Source organism: Mugil cephalus, chromosome 10 (genome assembly GCF_022458985.1).
Source record: "Mugil cephalus isolate CIBA_MC_2020 chromosome 10, CIBA_Mcephalus_1.1, whole genome shotgun sequence".
Classification (NCBI taxonomy): Eukaryota; Metazoa; Chordata; class Actinopteri; order Mugiliformes; family Mugilidae; genus Mugil; species Mugil cephalus.
Genome location: NC_061779.1, coordinates 25720109 through 25740225, shown reverse-complemented (window position 1 = coordinate 25740225; position 20117 = coordinate 25720109). Strand labels below are relative to the sequence as shown.

The window sequence follows — 20117 nt, the reverse complement described above, 5'->3', positions numbered from 1 at the left end:
CACTAGTTCAAAAGCAAGTAAAAAGTCAATATCACCACAGGGTGAACGGTTTTGAAAAATACATTTCTGGTTTCTGTGAAAACTCAATATTTTAGACTCGTTGCTTTCAAATGGTTATATATGTTTCCAGTTAAGCAGTTCAACCTGAATGGCTTAACTCTATAAAAAAAAACAAGACCTTGAAATATAGGTGGCATTTTTCAAATGCAACATGTTGGATGTTGACATTAAGATAATGTAATACCAGCCATCTGTGACTGAAGCAGGCACTGGTACAGTGTGACAGACATGGAGGAGACATCACAGGTGGATATGAGCTGAACCAGTTAATGACAGAGATGGTATCATCTTGCAATACATATATCTGCACATCATTCATATCCAAAATAATAAAGTGTCAACGTAGCTGATCATGAAAATCATAAATGTGTGCTATATTTTCTGTAGTATCTTTAATAGGACATGTATCAGTAAACCAGTATCAGTAACTTGTTTATAGTGAGAATTATACATAGCACTAACCATCGTATGTAAAAAAGATTTTTAGGAACCAATCCAAGTATAATCAAGTGATACAAATAAACTTCTCTGCTCAATTAAAGTAAAGATCTAAATTTAATATTTACATTACTATCAAAGTCAATATTTTAGACTTGGAAAGCTTGGTTCAGTACAGAGATTCTAGGAGAAAATAGACCGTGAGTAAATCATTCTTATAATCAGTATGTTGCATTTAGAAGAAATGGACAGGTGTACCTGAACGAGATCAAGGGACGTGCTGAATCCTCTCTGAAATGGTAAACCATGCAGGTTGACCTAATTATCACAAACACATGTTGCTGTTGCTTTCAAATGGTTATATCTGTTTCCAGTTGAGTCGTTCGACCAAACTTATTTTTAAGTACAGGAAAGAAGGTGTGTGATGCTTAGGCTCACAGGGTTCATGTTTGCTCCAGCCTGCAATACACCAGGGGAAACCTTGACATAGTAACATGCAGTCGGTAAACATTTCTGTCTCAGCTGGGATGTAACATTTCAAAACATCATTTAAATATCACACAAATGTCAGCTGAATGTAGAATTAACTGTTTGTATTTACTCTCCAAACAAACACACCTGTCATATATAGAGAGATTGTGAACACAACAGGAGCTCTGTCACTCAGCCTTGGGGCATGCATGTGTTCCTCAGTGTGAGTGGGAGGCCTGGCATCTGTCTACGTCTGTTTGCTTTGATACAAGTTTCACACGGAAGCCTGCTAATGCAGCATGAAAGTGGATTTACACTCAGCTGAGGGGGAGTGTATAAATGTTTGAAGTATGCATGCAGGCAGTTTCTTTTATATAGATTAACATACAATTCTTTTACGTGTTATTTAAACATTTCTTCATCCATGCAAGCTATTTTCTTTTTACTCTTGATGCACATTTTCATACTCTAGTCTAACCCAAGCTTTGTAGCAGAAGATGAAGTGATGCATTAAAACTACCGACCACTGATCAAGTCAGTCTCACAATACTGATATTAGGTTCATCATTTCTCCTGAAAATCCTGTAAAATCCAGTAAATCCTCACTAATGGCCCTAATTACACTTGAAACACATCTAAGCCGTTGTTTTGATTTGCAAGGCTTTAAATTGGTTCCTGTGTTTTATTACTCTGGTATGATACAATGATGTTTTCTGGTTAAACTTAGAATTAAGTTATGTTCAAGAGTAGCAGCGTTTGTGAACATTTTCATGTTGCTGTTAAAGCCCGTTGCTTTTCTTTGTGCTGTGGGGCCTCCTGGCTTCAATCGATAGGTTAAAACAATTTCTAACTTGGTTACAGTTGGTACTGTGTATGATCTAAAGTTCAGAGGTAGAAAGGTGATTCTGTAAGTGCTGCATGTTTGCCATCACAATGAAACTTAAAGGAGTCAGGGTTTTCACCAAATGTTAATATTTTTTTACTGTAGAACTGTGTCAATCTAGCAAATTATACATTTGGATTGAATCAGTATCTTAATGTATCATCTTATTGGAAATATTTAGGAAACTCCCCTAATCCCGAGACAAATGTGTAACTCTGGATGAAATAGTCATGTTTTTCTTTTTCTTTTTCTTTTTTTTTTTTAAACCTAGCCCTTTTAAAAGGCAGTGTATTGGTGAGGTTTAAAATGTGAGCAGAGTGAAATGGATTAGCACTGCTGCTTTGCATGTAGAAAGCATTAAATTCATTTTCCAAATGCATCAGACTTTCTTTGACACATGAAAGCAGCTCTTCTGTGTGTAATATACTTTATGTGATTCATGTTTACAGTAATTAGACATCTCATCTTGACACCTGGAAACTGTTTCTCAACAACCAGTGCGAGTGCAGCGAACTGATCACAGGTGCAGACAGATCATGTTTATGTCTTGTCCAGTTCAATTCTTATATTTTCCTTTCCCCTCTAAATGATCCCGCAGCTTCCGCTTCCTCTTCAGTTTTGTCAGTAGAAGGTGACAATAACTCGGTGTTCTCTCTGGTGTGAAGCTGAGCAACCCTTCCGCCAGTCACATGAATGTTCTGTTGACATTTCCAGCTGCCCTCAGTCCACAGTACGTCTCTTAGGAAATGTTGATGCAATATCACCTCGAGTTGAACAAGTACTCATGTAAAGCAACATGTCATTTTAATATATTTTTTATATTACATGAATATAAGTCAATCAGTTGTTGGAAGGTGAATTTTATCTTTGGTTGTAGAATAACTCATGCTTCTTGTCTTCATGCTGCACTAAGCTTAACACATTCTGGACCTGTCTCTGCACAGAGAGATTACTTACTCACTTAATTAATTACTTTTGCAGTAAATATTCATAAATGTTATTTAGTGCAGTGTTTCCCAACCTTTGTTGAGCTTCTTCATATTTTACATTAGAAAAATCTCACAGCACACCACCAAATAAAAATGTCACAAAAAGTATATACAGTGAACAACAATCTACCTATCATCTATGGGTGTTTTCTTTGGAGGTTGTGTTTTAGTTAGCCTGGAACCATGGTTCTGTGGAACTTTCTGCCATATGACATGGTCTGTGGACATCAGTGGATGTTGTTTCTTCATTTGGTTGAATTCTTTTACTGCTTTCCAAGAAGGAAAAGGCACAACAGTTGTAATCTGTGTTTAGATTAGACTGTAAACCTTACTCTGAAAGCAAAGTTTCCATAAGTTTCATCTGGAGAATAGAGACTGTTCTTGGGTCCTTTGTTGTTTGGGAATAGACTCCACCATAACCCTAGTGGCTGTAACCTTCTGTCTCCATCATTATAAACAATCATTGCTGGCTGATCTAAATATCTGGCCCCAAATAGTGTTCTTAGCATCATGTGAACTAATAAAGGGTTTGAATATAATAAATATTGCTTACATGTAACTCCCACACTGTACCATGAATAAAATAGTGGATAAAGTTCAAGTGGACGCTAGTGGACCTCATTAATAAGTACCTGCTTTGGAAGTGCTGGTAGCCCAGTTGAAGATAAAAAGACAAATATATGCTTCTGCATCAGCTAGCTAAAAAAATAATTGCCTGGGTTAAGAAAAGAAACAAAAAGTATTTGGATGGGAAATATTAGACAAAGTACTTGGTGGGTTAATTTAACACAAAAATCTATAAATAAAATAAAACAAAAGGTTAAATTTGGTTTTGGTACACAGGTTTATTACAGCTTTGCAACACATACATACAGTCCACCACCACAAGTCTCAGCAGACAAAGAGACAGACAAAGAGACACCAGTTAAACATAAACAGAAATAATGTGCTCTGCTATTTGTGTAAACAGGACATTGAGCCAATATTACATATCTGTGAGATGCACCTCTAGGATTGCAAGTTAATTTCAAGGCCAAATTAGAGCCCATCTGTTCAGAAGCGTTTCCAATCAGTGTAATGACAGCCAAGTGTTGTTCAATGCCTGTCTTTTTTTTTCCTCTATGAACTTGTCATCTTGTGATCTTCACAGTACATGTTTGTGGAAGTGTATGATGACATGGACAAAGGGGCTTTCTGAGGAGCTCGGGAAAAAAAAAGGGTTGTTAAGAGTTGTTATTGATGATCAAGCTGTAAAAGGTTACAAAAGCACCTCTAAACAGTTTGGAATCCACAGTCAGACAGATTGAGAATAAATGGAGGATATTTAAGACCACTGCTGGCCACATTTAGATTTCATTATGGGGCCGATTGGCAGAGCTTCATAGATCCATAGTGTTAAAAACAAAGAAGGGTTTGTGTTTGTATTATTTTATTACAGTTTGTATTCCCAAAATATATTTGCTTTAATTACACAGCTACATTTAATCCTCTTAAGGTTCGGTCACCTAGTGTGCTGATTGATTCAATAGCTTGTTAGTTTATTGCTCATAGCAGATGGTAGTTTGGATCGTTTTGTTTGATAATTACAGAGATAGTTTGGACAGTGGCCGTCTGTGTGTGTCCATTGACAATTAAGTCACTTTTCTGTGGGCAAATATTTAGTAAATAAGAGTGCATATTATTTGTGTGTATGTCCTGTTTCCTATGTTATTTTATTACTGTGTTGTAGTATTAATGGATGCATAGTACTGTGTCTGGCAGTAACTAATTTACTCTGTGTGCGTTAATCGTTGTGGAGCGTGACTGCTGTTGTGTATGTAATACTTCAGATGTAACTGGTGTCTATTTATGTCTTTATTTTTAGTTTACAGAAGCACACTCATGTACCTGCTAAGTATCTGAATATCAATGATGTGCGAAGTTCGACTAAACGCCGACCAAATGTCCCATGAATTAAACACCTGACTCATATTTGTGGAGAGGTATCTTCCCAGAAGTTGGAAACGCTTCGAGGTCCGTGATAGTGGATTGACTTAGCAGGAACACTCACAGCCACACTGAACTATGGTTTCCACAGTGCTCAGCGTTTATTGACTGCTACATCAACCCTACCACGCCTGGTTGTATGGCTGCTAATTATTCATACATGAACAAAGTAGAGGCTTCACGAGACTCTACGGTCACAGTATGTTGAGATAGAAAAATTAAAGGGTAAGTAAGAACTCCAGAATATCCGTCTGTCTATGGTAAGAGTGACGCTGAACTAAAATAAGAAAACATGGCGCTGTGTGCTGGCCCTGCTATTCTCATATCTAGGCAACACATGTCGTAAAGATGCATTTCACAATATCAACTGTTACAGATGGAATACGTCACCAGTAGCTTTTGAGATCAGTAATCATTGGTTCTACTTAAATGACATCTGATCACAAATTTCAGTAGGCCTGTTGGTGTTTTTATTCATGCTTGAATGCTAAACAAGCCTTCAGTCACTAGGTGGCAGCAGTGGTCGAACTAATCAACACGCTGCCTGTTCAACCCAGTAGAAGAAGTGATAGCAGTGACAGCGGACAACACAAATGTGCACTGAAAAAAAACTAATTATTGCCTTAATGATTAAGGCCCTACTCCTGGACAATTGGACAACTTAAGAGCATGTAAATGCGTAACTCCGACTAATATTGGACTTTTATATTGGACACCCAGTGCGATTGGAAATCGATTTTCCCCGGTATGTATACGCTTTACTCCAAATTAAACTAGACAACATAGGTGCTTATGACGCCCGGAATAAAAATATCCAAGAAAGCCAGTAGCAGAAGAAGGAGGTAAACAGAGCGGACAGAAGAAAGTATATTATATATTATGAGCATATTATGATTAAGCTGTGCACGTGAGCATACTGATTGGCTGTATGTAGTAAGCTAGCGGAGGAAGAGGAGGAGGAGGAGGAGGAGGAGTGAAAAGAAAAAGGGATGAGGCGTCTGAGGCAGGAAAAGAAAGTGAAGGTTACCAACATAAAAGACAGGAAAATATGAGCTAAGATATCTTAACATCTGCTGAGATGTTATCTCAGTTTGTTTTATAATTCTATTTCAATAACCAGATGATTATATGCACATAAAAAAATTCTGCCGGAAAATAACTGAGAACCACTGCACTATATAAAGAGGAAAACTGTCAGGGATAATGAGTGCTTTACTATGTATAAACATTCTGGCCCTTTCTGTTACCTGGTACTTATGACCTTCCAGTGAACCATCTTTTGTCTTCTGCTCACTGATCTCATCCATTTTCTATTATTCCTAAACCTCTTGTCAAGGGATCTAGTGGCTGGATGATTCTGGCTCTGGGTTTGCCATATTTCCTGTCCTGATTCAAAATCTTTTGTGAATAGAGATTGGGCATATTCGTTGATTTTCCCATTTTCTACTAACTAAAGAAAATGTTACAAGAACACAAAAAATGCATTTAACAACCACATTCTTTGCACCTTCAGAACGGGCATATTTTTATTTTGCATGCATTCCTCTGTAAAGTAATATAAAAGCTAATTACACAACCACTGCATGACGTATCTTTCTCAAAGATGTGTTATCTTTGGTTCAAGGCTATTTTTATTTTAAAGGCAGGGCTGCAAACAGAAAAACACAATTAGATCTTTACACAGATTTTTTTTATTTTATTTTATTTATTTATTTTTTTGCCACGAAAGGATGCAGCCTAGCCCCTAGAGTCAAAAGAGTCTTTGAGTTGTAAGTTGTATGAGAACATTTTTCAATACCTAGTGTTGGAATACAAAAATAAGAGTTTGTACTATAGTTTTGGTGGAAAAAAGACTAAATATATTCAGGTTGATTTTTATTTTTCAACTCATTCTGCAAGTTGACTCTTTTGTTTACAGTGAGGTTCTCAATGACTGTTTTCATTGGACTTTAACAGTGGTGTCTCTGATAATTATAACCCCACATTCATAACCTTAACATGTTCCATGATTCCATGTTTGAGCAAAATGAGACGTTATAAAATCTGGAGCTTTGAGAGAGGTGCGAATCTTTCTCCTTCGAATGCAACATCTGCGACTTAACAATACCACTCTGGGAGCAATGTGACATGAAATATGAAGACTATTGGCATGCATTTAGTTTTTTTATCCAGAGGGGATGCTAATAATGAAAAACCCTGATGCAATCTGAATCAGACAGAAACTGCAAATCATTCCTGGCGTTCCAGTTAACTGTGCTCACGGTTTTGTTGCTCCTGATGTTGACTCATTTGTTTCTCTTACGTTTAATAAAAGAGAGAGTCTTCAAACACATTTGCATCTAAAAAATGTTTCCTTATTAGCCGGTTATGGATGCTGTCAGTGTGAGTGTCTTAATAATGTTATATACAGTGAGGAGATGGAACGTTATAATCACTCCTTCTCAATGTGCTGTTGGTCCTTTGTGTGCTGCCAAACTAGTTGAGGCCCACGCTGCTGGATGATGTTTTGTTCCCCCTCAGACCTCTGCACAGTTCAAAGTGATTAAAGCGATAGCAATAGAAAACACGTTACCCTGTACAATGTAAGTCTTTCTTTGCTGTCCACACTAAATGCCAGTATTAAACAGATAAATAAGAATATAAAATGAACACAATTTTAAAATAAACAGAAAAAATGACTTAACGTTTTCAGCAAGACGATGTCTAGACAGTTTGTGGGTGAGTCTGTGGGGAATGATCGTGGTGAAACTGGGGCTGTAGTCAGTAAATGTTGGTCTTTATGTTCCAGGTGGGGCAGGTGGGCTGCTAGACATGTTGTGCCTCCTCTCCCCACTGTGGATTGGAGGTTTCTAATTGAGTGTAGAACATGTTGAAGTCATCAGGAATGTCTGTGGATCTGAGACACATCTGCCCAGAGTCAACAGTGAATTAGAAGCTGTCCAGCTTCTCTCTGTACTGCTGCTTTGTTGGCTTTTCTCAGCCCATACTTCACAACTTTGTGCTCTGCGTTGTATGATCTGAATGCACTCTTGCATTCAGATCATACAATCGCAGATCAAAAATACAAAATGGAAAAATGGGGCTAAAGGACTGAATTTGATTTTAATATTTAATTGGTCGGGTTTACGTGACCCGGAAGTTTTGTAATGAACGCTAGCAAAAGCGCTCTCCAGCTCTGTGTTTGACATCAGATCATGCCAAGTACAGAATCTCCTGACGCTCATTTCTGAGCATTGCAGGGTCCCATCTGCTGCAACGTGCAGGAGATTTTGGCGTGTGTCAAACTGCTGTTGAACAAGTCCTTGATCAAAGTAGTGTGTGGTTCCAGCACCGCCATGGTAGCCTACTACATTACCCAATAGACATAGATCACTTTCACATGGCCAGAAGTTCCAGGTCAGACCTCCCGCTGTGAGAGCTGCTGCCTGTTTTTTCTCCCTCATACGTCATCGCGTACATTGCAGATAAACAATCGGCGGTATGGTGTATGTTTTTTTAAGGCTTTCAGTTTGTTGTTGACCTGAATAATGGATTGGTCATTTTTGTGTTAGATTAAAAAACTTTTGAAAATAGAAAGCATGAATACCTCAGCTCTTTGCGTATCGGAGTCCATGGAAACACACAGGGTTATTTCATTCTTTGTTTTTCTGCACATGAAAGTCCTTTGACCCTAAATACTTCAATGGGTCAAGATAATTTTTGGTATTTACTCTTTGGAAAACAAACCAAACTAAAAACAGTCCTGATGTCTGCCAGGCCCACATAACCAGACTGACCAGACTGTGCAACGGTTTCTTCCCTCCAGGCTTCAGACTCTTGAACACGCTGAAACTGGTCTGAACACAAATACACACGGTCACTCACGGTCACAGTAATATCAGCACCTATCCTCAGCCCTTTGCTCACTAAGCTGCTAATCAGGCAGATATTTTAAATCACTCTAACTCATACTCTGTTAGTCTCCTTATTAGTTGGTGCTGCTCTCTGTTGTGTAGTATCTTTTTTTTATAATTGCATTGTTTGTCTTTGCACTGTCTTCTTGCCTTGTTGGCACTTTTGTCTGCACTGCCTGCACAATTACTGGACTGTTTTAAATCTGCATGAGCTTGCACACACACACACTTTATGCTCAGCCTGTAGTATTGTCCTATATCTTCAAGTAGCTTCATGGTCTAGCTAATCCACACAAGCAAAGTCATTACTTTGCTTGGTTTTGAGTGTTTGAAGTTTCTTCTCAATACTTGATATTTTGAAAGTGGGCTGTCCATCCAAGTGTCTTGTTCTTATGAATGTATTAAGTTTTGCATTTTTCTCTGTCACTGTGTTTGTTTATTGTTTATCGAGCCTTGTATCTGATATCCCACTGTTTCTATCATTTTACTCCCTGTACTTCTTGGATAGCTCATTTTTGCCTTGTTGTATCCTTCTAGCCTGTTTGTTCTCAGTTCAGTGAGTTGAGTATGAAGTCACGCAGCAGCAGGGTTCTTCTCCATCAGAGCACCCAGCAGCTTTTCACCGCCACATTCTGATTTTCTGCTTCACTTGTCTCATCAGACACAAACAGGTGGATCAATCAGAACATTTCTCATCAAAACTGAACTGAATCCTTCACGTGTCTCTGATGAATCTGAGCTGTCACCACCAAGCAGAGCCAAGAGGTGTTAGTTATGACTCCAACACTCTTTAACTGGAGTCTCTTAGTCCCCCCCACAGACTGATGTCTTTCATCGCTCCACGCATCATCTGTGATGTATATAATTTAAAAGAAAAAATGGGGCTGATGCTAAAAAGATTCTGCAGCTTCAGGCAGTGGGGAAGCCCACGCTTGTTCCTCCTAACTGCAAATTATTGGGGTTTTATTGAACATGAAGTAATTGGTTTTTAGAATGTACTCTGTCACATCAGTTTAATGAGCAGCTCATGTGTTACAGGCTCAACAAAATGACACATGGCCTTGATAAATCCACCACTGTGGGAGGTTTCAGTTCAAATGTCTGTCAACCAAATGTTCCCACACAAGACTTCAGTCTTACAGACAGCTGTAATCCATAGTCTAGAATAGTACCTGTTCATTAGACAATTGACATTGTTCACACACCCCTTACTGCGTACTTACATGAGTGTCGCTGTTGCAAAAGTGACCTTTAGATCTGACCTCAGCTGCCATGTCACTTTGGACATATGTCTTCCAAATGTAAATGATGTGAAACTCATTCATTTTAGTTAGACTGTGACACTTTTAGACACAGGGTATATTAGTCAGTTAGTGCCACATGACATACACAAATAGTATGTCTGAATTCTGAGTATTGTGCAATTGTCAGGATGAGTAATTTCCTGATCTTTAGCGTGTAGTCTAGTGGGATTAACATTTTGGTGATAAACCTAATTACAGATTTGTTCCTCTGACTGGACTTCTTGGATCATGCAGTTTTTAGTCCCCTGTGAGCTAGTAATGTGACAGCAGACATGATTCAGGTTGTGCTGACCTTTACTTCCACAGTGATTAATGAAATGATTCATATTCTATACCCCAAGGTTAAAACTTTCCTATACTGATATATGAAGTGTTCAGGCTCTCTGACAATCTTAGGGGAAGGAGGCAATGGATGTGTTTTAATACTGAGATGAGACATGTTTTATGCATGGAGGAGCATAAGAGCAGTGATGATCCACAGCTACTCACAGCTGATGGTGGACCACTTACAAGAAAGCTTGAATAATGCTGTGACAGCGGAATACCCTCATCACCGCACATGGAATAAAATACATCAACCAAGCAATCTGGACTCCTCCTAGCTCTGCTGATAAAGCATGGAATCAGAAATAGAAGGATTTGCTGAAGCGTTGAATTCTGTTCTTGTGTCATTTTTCTCAGCACTGATCCAGGCATCTGCTTTATTTTCAAGGAACATTTCCATGTCATATTCATCGTTGCTGTTACTGTGATTAGTCAGAACCTCAGCGAGTCTTTTCCATCTGCCACATGGTCTTCTACCTTCTCCTGAGCAGCTGTATTGATACTCAGAGGCCTCCAAACACTTGGCGTCTGTGTCTTTAATCTCCACACTAACCGCCTGGTGCTCTGCTGCTGTGTAAATAATTTAGTGAACTTTTAAAGCCCCAATTAAGTCTAGCAGCAGGGAGAGAGGAGGTCCCCCGCTGATCAATTCATTAGTAATAATGGCTGACATTTGCGTTGCCAGACAAGATGGCCACGGACCTATAGAATCCACGGAGCAGTTGTGTGCAGGGTTGCAGTCTGACTGATGGCAGGGCTCAGGGCTCAAACTGTCAGTTATAGACGTATATGTAAGTTAAAGGTCTGCACAGATCAGTGAGTTTGAGACTGACCAGAGTTGACAGCCTGATAAAACCGGAGTCATCTGATGTAATTAAACAGTGGTGATTACTTTGACCTGCATTTCGTTTTTATTTAGTAATTTCCTCCAACAAAAATTATATGCTATGACCAAACCAAAAAGCAAAAATAATTGAACTGCCATAAATGTGCAAAGAAATTATATCTTATATCAAGTTTTTAAATGTTCTTAAATAATAAAGTCATGCATTAGTTATCTTTACATCTGTGAGTGCTGATAATAGCTAATTCTTTGTGCATTTAATGGTACCAGTTTGACTAACAGTAAACAAATATGGATTAAAATTTTCATTTAGCTTCACATTAGTCCTTTGATAGCCTAAATCTTGGTACTTCATCTATTCTTTCTAGGAAAGGTGCAGAAAAAATGTCCTCAGGCTGGATCATCATTCCTTTTAAACAGAAATACTGTCCTTCTTAAATGAGGCTTTAGCAATAAAGGAGTTTAATTGTCAGACGAAAACATTCAGTTGCACTTCAGGTAATATCATCTCCACATTTATAAACACACGATTATTAAATATTAGATATTTTAGCTATATAGTTGCACAGTTTTTAATGAAAATGATAGGAAATTAATTTAATTAATTCCCTCCGATCCATACCCCTCCTGATATCTGATATCCACAGCAAAGGCAAATTAACAAAACAGCAAAACAGCTGCGGGAGAACTGAAAGTGGGGGTTGGATGATGGTAATCTCCCTTTAATAGGTTTTAGTGTATAGTCTACTACTGCTGCGCACGGTGGAGGAGTTATCGACCCAGTAACAGAGGGTGTCTGAATAGGGGGTCAGGAACTCCAACAGGCTGACAGGAGGCTCAGCACCGCCAAGTAAACAGTGACCTTTAGAGACACACACACACACACACACACACACACACACACAATTCAATTCAATTTTATTTATATGGCGTCAACAACAATAGAAATTGTCTCAAGACGCTTTACAAAACACGTCCTGAAACCTCCACAGCAGCCTGAAGGCAACGGCGGCAAGAAAAAAACTTCCTTTTAACAGGAAGAAATCTTGAGCAGAACCCAGCTCATATGGAGGAACACAACTGCCTAAGGCCCGCCAGGTAGACACAGAAAAGAGAGAAAAGAAGAGCAGGGGAAACAAGATAACGAGGTGGGAGTGAGGGGACAGAGGGACACAGTCATTAACATGCTATGCAGCAGTAACATAGAATTGCATGTCTAGTAACAGAGAAGAAATTAGATAAGATATTAGAGGACAGGAGCTTGGTGACAGAGAAGAGAGGAGAGGACATGTCCTCAGTGCATCGTCTCCCAGCATCCTAGGCCTATAGCAGCATAACTAAGGGATGGTTAAGTCCAGCTCTAACTATAAAAAAGTCAAAAAGGAAAGTCTTAAGCCTGACCTTAAACGTAGAGACGGTGTCTGCCTCCCGAACCCAAACTGGGAGCTGGTCCCATAGGAGAGGACTCTACCTCCCATTCTACTTTTAGATAGAAGTCCTGTACTTTGAGATCCAAGTGATCTGTTGTGAGGAAGCTTGACATTTAAGGGCCTTGAATGGAAGGAGGAGGATTTTAAATTATGTTCTAGATTGGAAAGGGAGCCAATCAAGAGAAGCTAAATCAGTGCTCTTGCTGTGGCGTTTTGAATCAATTGGAGGCCTTTTTACAGAGGTTTTTGGACAGAATATATGAATGGACAGGGAATGGATTGGACAGGTGTTTTCTGAATCTTCTCCTGACTTTCTGTTACCCCAGCCATGCCAGGGACAAAAATGGATATCCACTTGTTCTGAGTGTTTGCTTGATATGTTTTGTGATCTTTCCTTGTGGACTGAGGTCTGTGTGTGTGGGTTTTCTACACACTTCAGTATAGAGGCTTCTGTCTTCTTTAAAGATGCATGACGAAGTCTAAAAAGGCTGCTCTATCTGCACAGATGTCCTCCTGAGTGAACTTGTTATTGTGATGTGTCGTGTCAAAGATTCCACATCCTGTCTGCAACAAAAGAATCAAAACAGAACAACGTAGGAAGCACTTTCTTCCAAATACAGGAAATATCTAGTCATTAACAGTCCCTAGTCATGTGAGTTTCTGATGAGTAACACCCACAGATGTTCCTATTTATACTCCAAATCTCCACCAGTCTTTCAGAACTGAAGAAACTACTTGAATGAATGGTTATACGTCTTCAGAAAACCCTACAAGTCCAATTGCCCTTGTTCCATCTTCGTCTTCTTTTTTTTGTATATGCCATGACCTGGATGGCTGAGAGCTTCCACAGAGATAAAGGGCCATGTTTCAAATTCTGTGTAAATCCTGTAGCTAAATTGTTATGCACGTAAAGGCAGTTTTTCAGAGCCAACCATTATGGTCTTCGTCTTCAAGATAGTTCATTTCCATTAGTTTCAGCTTTATTTTTGGATACACTGGATTTTCAATTGTACTGACATTTTTCAGCTGCGATTACCTTGAAAGGATGAAAACTGTTCATGTGTCTGAGGGATGATAACAAACTATCTAAAGGCAGTGTGCTGGAGTGAAATAGTCAGTAGTGCTGCAACAAAATGGAATGGAAAAATGTCAGTGCCTTCTTTCTCAGGTTGCTTTTTCCTAATTACAACATGTTCTTCACTGTAAGGGCATCTATATATTGTTCCATTAAAAATGTATTGCAATGGGGAAGTCATTCTGTTCTTTTCTCTAAAAGGACACCCATACCGCACTGCAGTGTGTCTTCATCGTTTAAAGCCATTTCATGGTGTTTTCTTGTTTGCGGGGTAATCACTTCTACTTCACTGTTAGTACTGAAAGAATACCCATGACAACACTTTTGCAATCAGAGCTTGATATGTCTTATTGCTCAGTGCCATTTTTGTCGCAAAACTGGTAAAACACATGCAATGTACTGGCTCAATACAACACACAACATCTGGCTTCCCCGAATACTCAGCAGGGCACCAAATGTGGATTGATATGCTATTGGAATATAAGATATTGATTTTTTTGTGTGGTCTGTGTTCCTGTAAAATATTAATTAATTATTTTTTTGATGACAACAAACAACGTAACAAAAAGGAAGCATTCACAGGCACATCAATGTGTATTATTTGTTAAAAAAATATATATAATCAGAGTACTGTGAAATATTTGGTGTTACTACCCATTTCCTTCAAACCAGCACCAGTCCTTATATAGGTATATAGTATTCTTAGTTTTACAGTGTTTTTTCCACACCTAAGAATGTTCTACAGGGAACATTACAATTTCCATATCACTCTACTAACATGACTACCTTTATTTGGTAGTGTTGTGGACTAAAAACTCCATGCATGCAGTGAAGCTAAGACAGCATACAACACTACAGAGATCTGACTGGTATTTGGGTTACAGCAGAGCGAACTCAAAACTGGAAGTAGTTAAGTGGAAGACTTTATACCTAATAGAGTAGAATCTATTTCTAAAATATCCTATTGCAAACTGTTTTTAAACATTTGTAGTCTTCTGTTGGGATCATGTTGCTGGGCCTTTGACTTTTTTAAATAAGACAAAGTGTGTATCATATCTCTGACCTCTTATACACTGACAGGGTGTATGTCAGTAATTGCCAGCCACATAGAAGTGGATGATGATTGCTGAACAGTTTTACACTCCACAGGATCACTCTTCCTTTAATGGAACATCAGAGCCATGTTCATCTGCAGACAATTTCAGCTCGGACAAACCAGTCAGATAAATTGAAAACAGCGATCAAGTTGACAGTGAAAAACAATTTGTGTCACTTATTAAGCCACTGGCCATTAGTCTGCCTTGATACCAGTCACCATTATTAAATAGTCCATCTGCTGAGAGGTGAGACAGACAGGTGTGTAAAAGAAAACAGCACTAATGTATTTCAGTAAATTCTACCCAAACTCTAACTTCATGTTGTTGATGACTTATATCAATATATACTCATGGTTTCATTTCCAAATATGATTATTAATTTCTTCAAAGTTACATGTGATTTTGGGCTTTGGAAAAAATGCACATTGTCTTTATGAAACTAGCAATGTTCTGTCATGATACCAGTACAATACAAACAGTGGATTGTGAACAGCTGGCTTAAAACCATCTTGAAACTTGCTGTGTTAGATGGGTAATGGTCCTTAGTATTTGTAGGGGACAAGAGCTGAACAGAGGATGAAACATGACTGTATCTGACTAGTAAATTGCCATCCAGGGTAAGCTCTTAGTGGGGAAAACAATCCTTTGTGCCGCATGTAAACAATTTAAATAAACCAGTTTAAATTCATATTTCCTTTTAGTATTAACACCTGTAGCACAGTGTCAGTGGTGCGGATACATGTAAGACACAGCTCATAATGTAATGTACCACAGTGCTGTGATGCTATTTATGTTAAAGTCTGTGGATAATGTCGTCTGTTTCCTCCCGCTAAAGGGTGGAGATGTGTCTCAAGCCAAAGCTCTCAGATGTGTGGTCTAATGTGATGTATTGATGACCAGTTTTCCTCCTGTATGTCCCACCTGCTCAGCTAAATAAACCTGAGATCATCACTCTGCAGCCTTATTGCACAGGCACGACTTAATACAGCTCCCCCGCCCAGCATCTGTCTCCTAGTTCTATTTAAAACAGTCAGTTTATGGTTTTTGCCTTCCTCTGTGGTCTCTCTCAGCAGGAGACGTTTAATATCTTTTTGTTCTCTGCATTTCCGAGCAGTTTTGTGTCGAGTGATGCAGAGAGGCAGATTAGCTGCTGTTAGTGGGTTCCTCCGGTGGCGGCTGCATCTGTCACCTCCTGCGTCATCCACTTAACATTTGCCCATTTCCATTTATCACCATAAAGAGGACTCTGCGTCGTCTCTTGAGCCCTTTCCCCTGCTCATCTTACTTCTGATTTCTCGGACACCAACACATTCATATTCTGTGGTGTTCCTCTTTTATGTTCTTCTTGAGACTCTTCATTTTTCGGTGATTTTTGTTATACATTGTTAATCCTGTTGCTTGTGGTTCCTATCCATCTGTTGTTGAGTCACACTCCCCAAGTTTATGACTCTCAGGAGGCAGTGGCAGAAATCCTCTCAATAGGTTGAAGCTAGGTAGTTTGTTTTCTGCACAGTCTTAAGATGACTTTTAGCCTACCATCATTGCTATATACTTCACTGATCAATCTAGAATCTGTTCTTCTACTCATTGACACTGTCCAGCCTTTTGAAAGTTTGAGTGCTTACTTTACAAGGTAAATCACTAAAATACTTCATATTTTTAATAAAAACAGCTAACCAAAATAAGTTTGCCTTAAGACACGGGTGCAGCATATTCATAATGTATCTGTAGAATTGCACAAAGCAACACTGAGGCAGTGCTCCTTGAAGAGACTATTGTCATTTTGTTGCAGAAAATCAGGTCCGTGTCTTGTGTGTCAGAGTGAACAGAGACAACGCTACACGTTGTGTAATTGTGTAACTTTAATACATACATACTACCAGCTTTCAGGGCTCTCCCTGCTAGCACACTATAGAGGAAAGATAGTGGACACAGTACAGTCAGGTCCCCGCAAAGAACTAGAGGTTGGAGCATGTCTCTGAAGAAAGAAGTGCTACTTGTACCTGCCTCAGTGACAGTTATTACAGAAGCATCTGATATTCTTTTTTTTTTTTTTTTTTTTTTTTTTTAAAAAAGGTTCCACTCTTCATGTTACAGCCTGTCCCAGGATAAATTAAATGCTGCGGCACTGGTGCCCTGATGTTCTCAGGGTGGTGGACCTCGTCCTTCTTCTCCCAGTCTTGCAGCACATTTCAAGATAGGATTTAATATAACGGAGGTTGTAATAATATGAAGGAGTCACACCTTGCTACTGTCATCCTCTCTGACCTCCTAGTGTCAAACCCCTCAATTGAGGAGTTTGACAACAGCTGCTGTTTGTGCAGCTGTGAAATGCATAACTGAGTGAACGAATATTAAAACTTCAGTAGACAGCCTTCTTTGAGAGGGCTTTGGAAAAATCTAGCATATCAAAGCTCGATATATCAATCTTCTGACCTCCGGTTTCCAAGAAATGTTGCAAAACCGTTGTTGAGTTCCATCCACTATCCCATCAGAATAATTAACATCTTGTCTTCAAACACTTCTCCGGAGCTCTGTTTGCTTCCCCACTATCAAATTAAAATAAGTAAGTAAGCAATGTTCTGGGGAAAAGTTGAGGCATAACCGCATTTATAACTGGTGAAGAACCACTTTGGATGAGCATATCTGTAACAAAAGCTGCTCTTACCTGTGAATTGCGAGTTCTGTTCACGTCTGTCTTCAGAAGTGAGAAGTGAACCTACACTTTTCCTTAGTATAGATACACTACAAGATTTATTTGCCAAATTTTACCCACAATTCCCACTCTGTACTAGTTGGGGACCATTGGTAGTTGGCGCAAAAATCTGTGGGGAACAGACCTGACCCGACACAACCTAAATTGCAGTCAGTTAACTTAGTGTATACTCCAGGTCTATTCAAGTTGTGTAGTGTCTCCCCAGCTTAAGTTATGCCAGCACAGGCTGCCGTGCCCATTTCTTGCAGGTGTGGTGAGCTGTCTGGCAGAACCCCTGGGTCCCATCATGCTACTGCATAAGAGAGAGGAAGCTGATGAGAACATTCTCAACAGCTGTGCAAATCAGTTCATCCTCAACCAATCTGTCCCACAGGGCCCCTGAGCAAAACCACACTCCAAGATCCACAAGATCAAATCCACCTGTGTCATCTGAGCAGCGAGTACACAAAGGATCTAACATGACACTAATTAACCTAAATTTGAAAGCCAGAATGCATACATATATACATCTGTCCCCACAGTCCAATACTTGGAAATGCCAGCAGTGATTGGACAGGGATAAGGGTCATATATTGTGGACAGAGTGTAGGGTCAGTTTTCAGAACAAAATAAAACAACCGTTCTTACATGTAGTCATGTCCGAGTTAAAGTCTTGATCAGTTTGTTCATATTTTAGACGTCTTAATCTGTATTTTTGATATTTGCCAGTTTAGGGACAGCAGGGCCAGTGTTTTAGTGCCCTCTGCTGTCACTGTGTAGAACTGATCATTTATCTGCTCTGTGTTGTTGACATGAGAACTCACCTCATTGTCGGTGTCTTTGTCAATGTCATGTCTTCATGACTGTTCTGCAGATTAACAATTGAGATTGAAATGTAGCTGAAAATCATTATGCCTCACAATTAAATATCTAATATAATATAAATTACACAGATTCTTGGCTTAATATTCCACATCTATGTGTGAGCAGCATGACGTAGATGCATGAATTGTATATAAAGTGTATAGTCACATATATCAACAGATGTATGCAAGCAATTCCAGTCAAACAAGATTTGTATCCAGTCAAACATGAGTTGTATTTCCTTTCAGCCGCCTCTGGAAACCCTGTTGAGAGATGAAAGACATTTCATAGCGTGACCCAGAACACTGAGGGATTAAGTTGTTTCCAGAGTACAGCCTTGTCACAGAAAGGTGTGTTTGTGCACCCTGCTCCACCGCAAAACGAACTACAGCTTTTATTGGTACTCAGCAACTAAATGGCAGTTGTGTGTTTCCTGTTTCCATGGTATCAGCTGTCACTGGTCATGGCATGAATGCAGTCCTCAACAGGGAGCTAGTGATAACATCTGGGCATGATGTCTTCAAACTGTGTAATTTCTTTGAAGGTTCTCTGGGTGCAGGAGCTTTTTCTTTTCGTCAGTGCACTACTACCCTGTACAATAGGATGCCTTGTGTGATGACAGTGTGTATATATGTATATATATATATATATATGTGTGTGTGTATGTGTATATGTAGTTTTCATGAAGGTCCAAGCTAAAATCTTACACTTTTTTTCCTGGACATCCTGTGTTGTCTCTGGATAAAAAGGCGACCCCATTTTTTGCCTAAAGACAACCTAAATGTTAGGAAGGGAGATTAAAGCATTTTTGAACGGTGGATTCAAAGATCTATCTCAGTAAAGCGACTGACTAAAAATTGCCTATTGTTCTTTGTCATTGGTTCGCAGGGCTTCCTGAAGAGTGAGCGTGTTTCCCGGATGGTTCACAGCGGCGGCTGCTCAGCCAATGACTTCCGCGAGGTCTTCAAGAAGAATATAGAGCGACGTGTCCGCAGCCTTCCAGAGATTGATGGTCTAAGCAAAGAGACTGTGCTGAGCTCCTGGATCGCTAAGTATGATGCCATTTACAGGGGGGATGAGGATATGCGGCGTCAGCCCCAGCGGGCACACCTGAGCGCCGTGTCAGAACTCATTCTCAGTAAAGAGCAGTTGTACGAGATGTTCCAGCAGATCCTCGGCATACGCAAGTTTGAGCACCAACTGCTGTACAATGCTTGCCAGGTAAGCTGCTAGTGGTCAACAGGTATAAATACATATTTCATTATTACTACTTTTATTACTACTGTTACTGCATTGTTACTGAATACTCATTTGCCGTAGTGGTTGGAGCTGAATGATGATCAAACAGTGCACCTTCAGGTCTAGCCCTGCTAGCAAGCTATAAATGAAAGACTATCGACCACCTGCTTGGTCTTCTTGGTGTTCAAGTAGTTATTTAAAGCTTTGAAGTATGTTTGAACTCATTATCCTGCTGCACAATAAATCTATCTCCACATAGATCTAAACTAGAGGGTGGAGCATGTCTCTGTAGAAAGCAGTGCTGCTATTACCTGCCTCAATGGCACTTATTACAGATCAGGGGGCCATTTAGCCAAAGCAGTTAAAAAATGGATGCCACTCATCATGCTACAACAAGATAAACTGAATGCTACGGCACGGGTGCCCTGGTGCTCTCGGGGTGGTGGACCTCCTCCTCCCTCTCCCAGGGCTTGCAGCTCACTTCAAGATAGGAGGTCAGAGAGAATGTTGTCCCAAGCCTCCTTA

General features: G+C 39.5%; 1 protein-coding gene across 9 annotated transcripts in view; it reads left to right on the top strand.

Moving 5' to 3' along the window:
* cadps2 (Ca++-dependent secretion activator 2) overlaps positions 1-20117 on the top strand; it is a 166671-nt gene that overhangs the window by 40411 nt on the left and 106143 nt on the right. For 8 of the 9 annotated variants that reach the window (XM_047596395.1, XM_047596394.1, XM_047596399.1 and 5 more), the window contains exon 3: positions 19242-19574. In XM_047596395.1, the coding sequence (XP_047452351.1) occupies positions 19242-19574 (333 nt within the window). Of the gene's footprint in view, positions 1-5407; positions 5573-19241; positions 19575-20117 lie in introns of those variants that run through there. The other variant, XM_047596402.1, reaches the window with a different exon arrangement.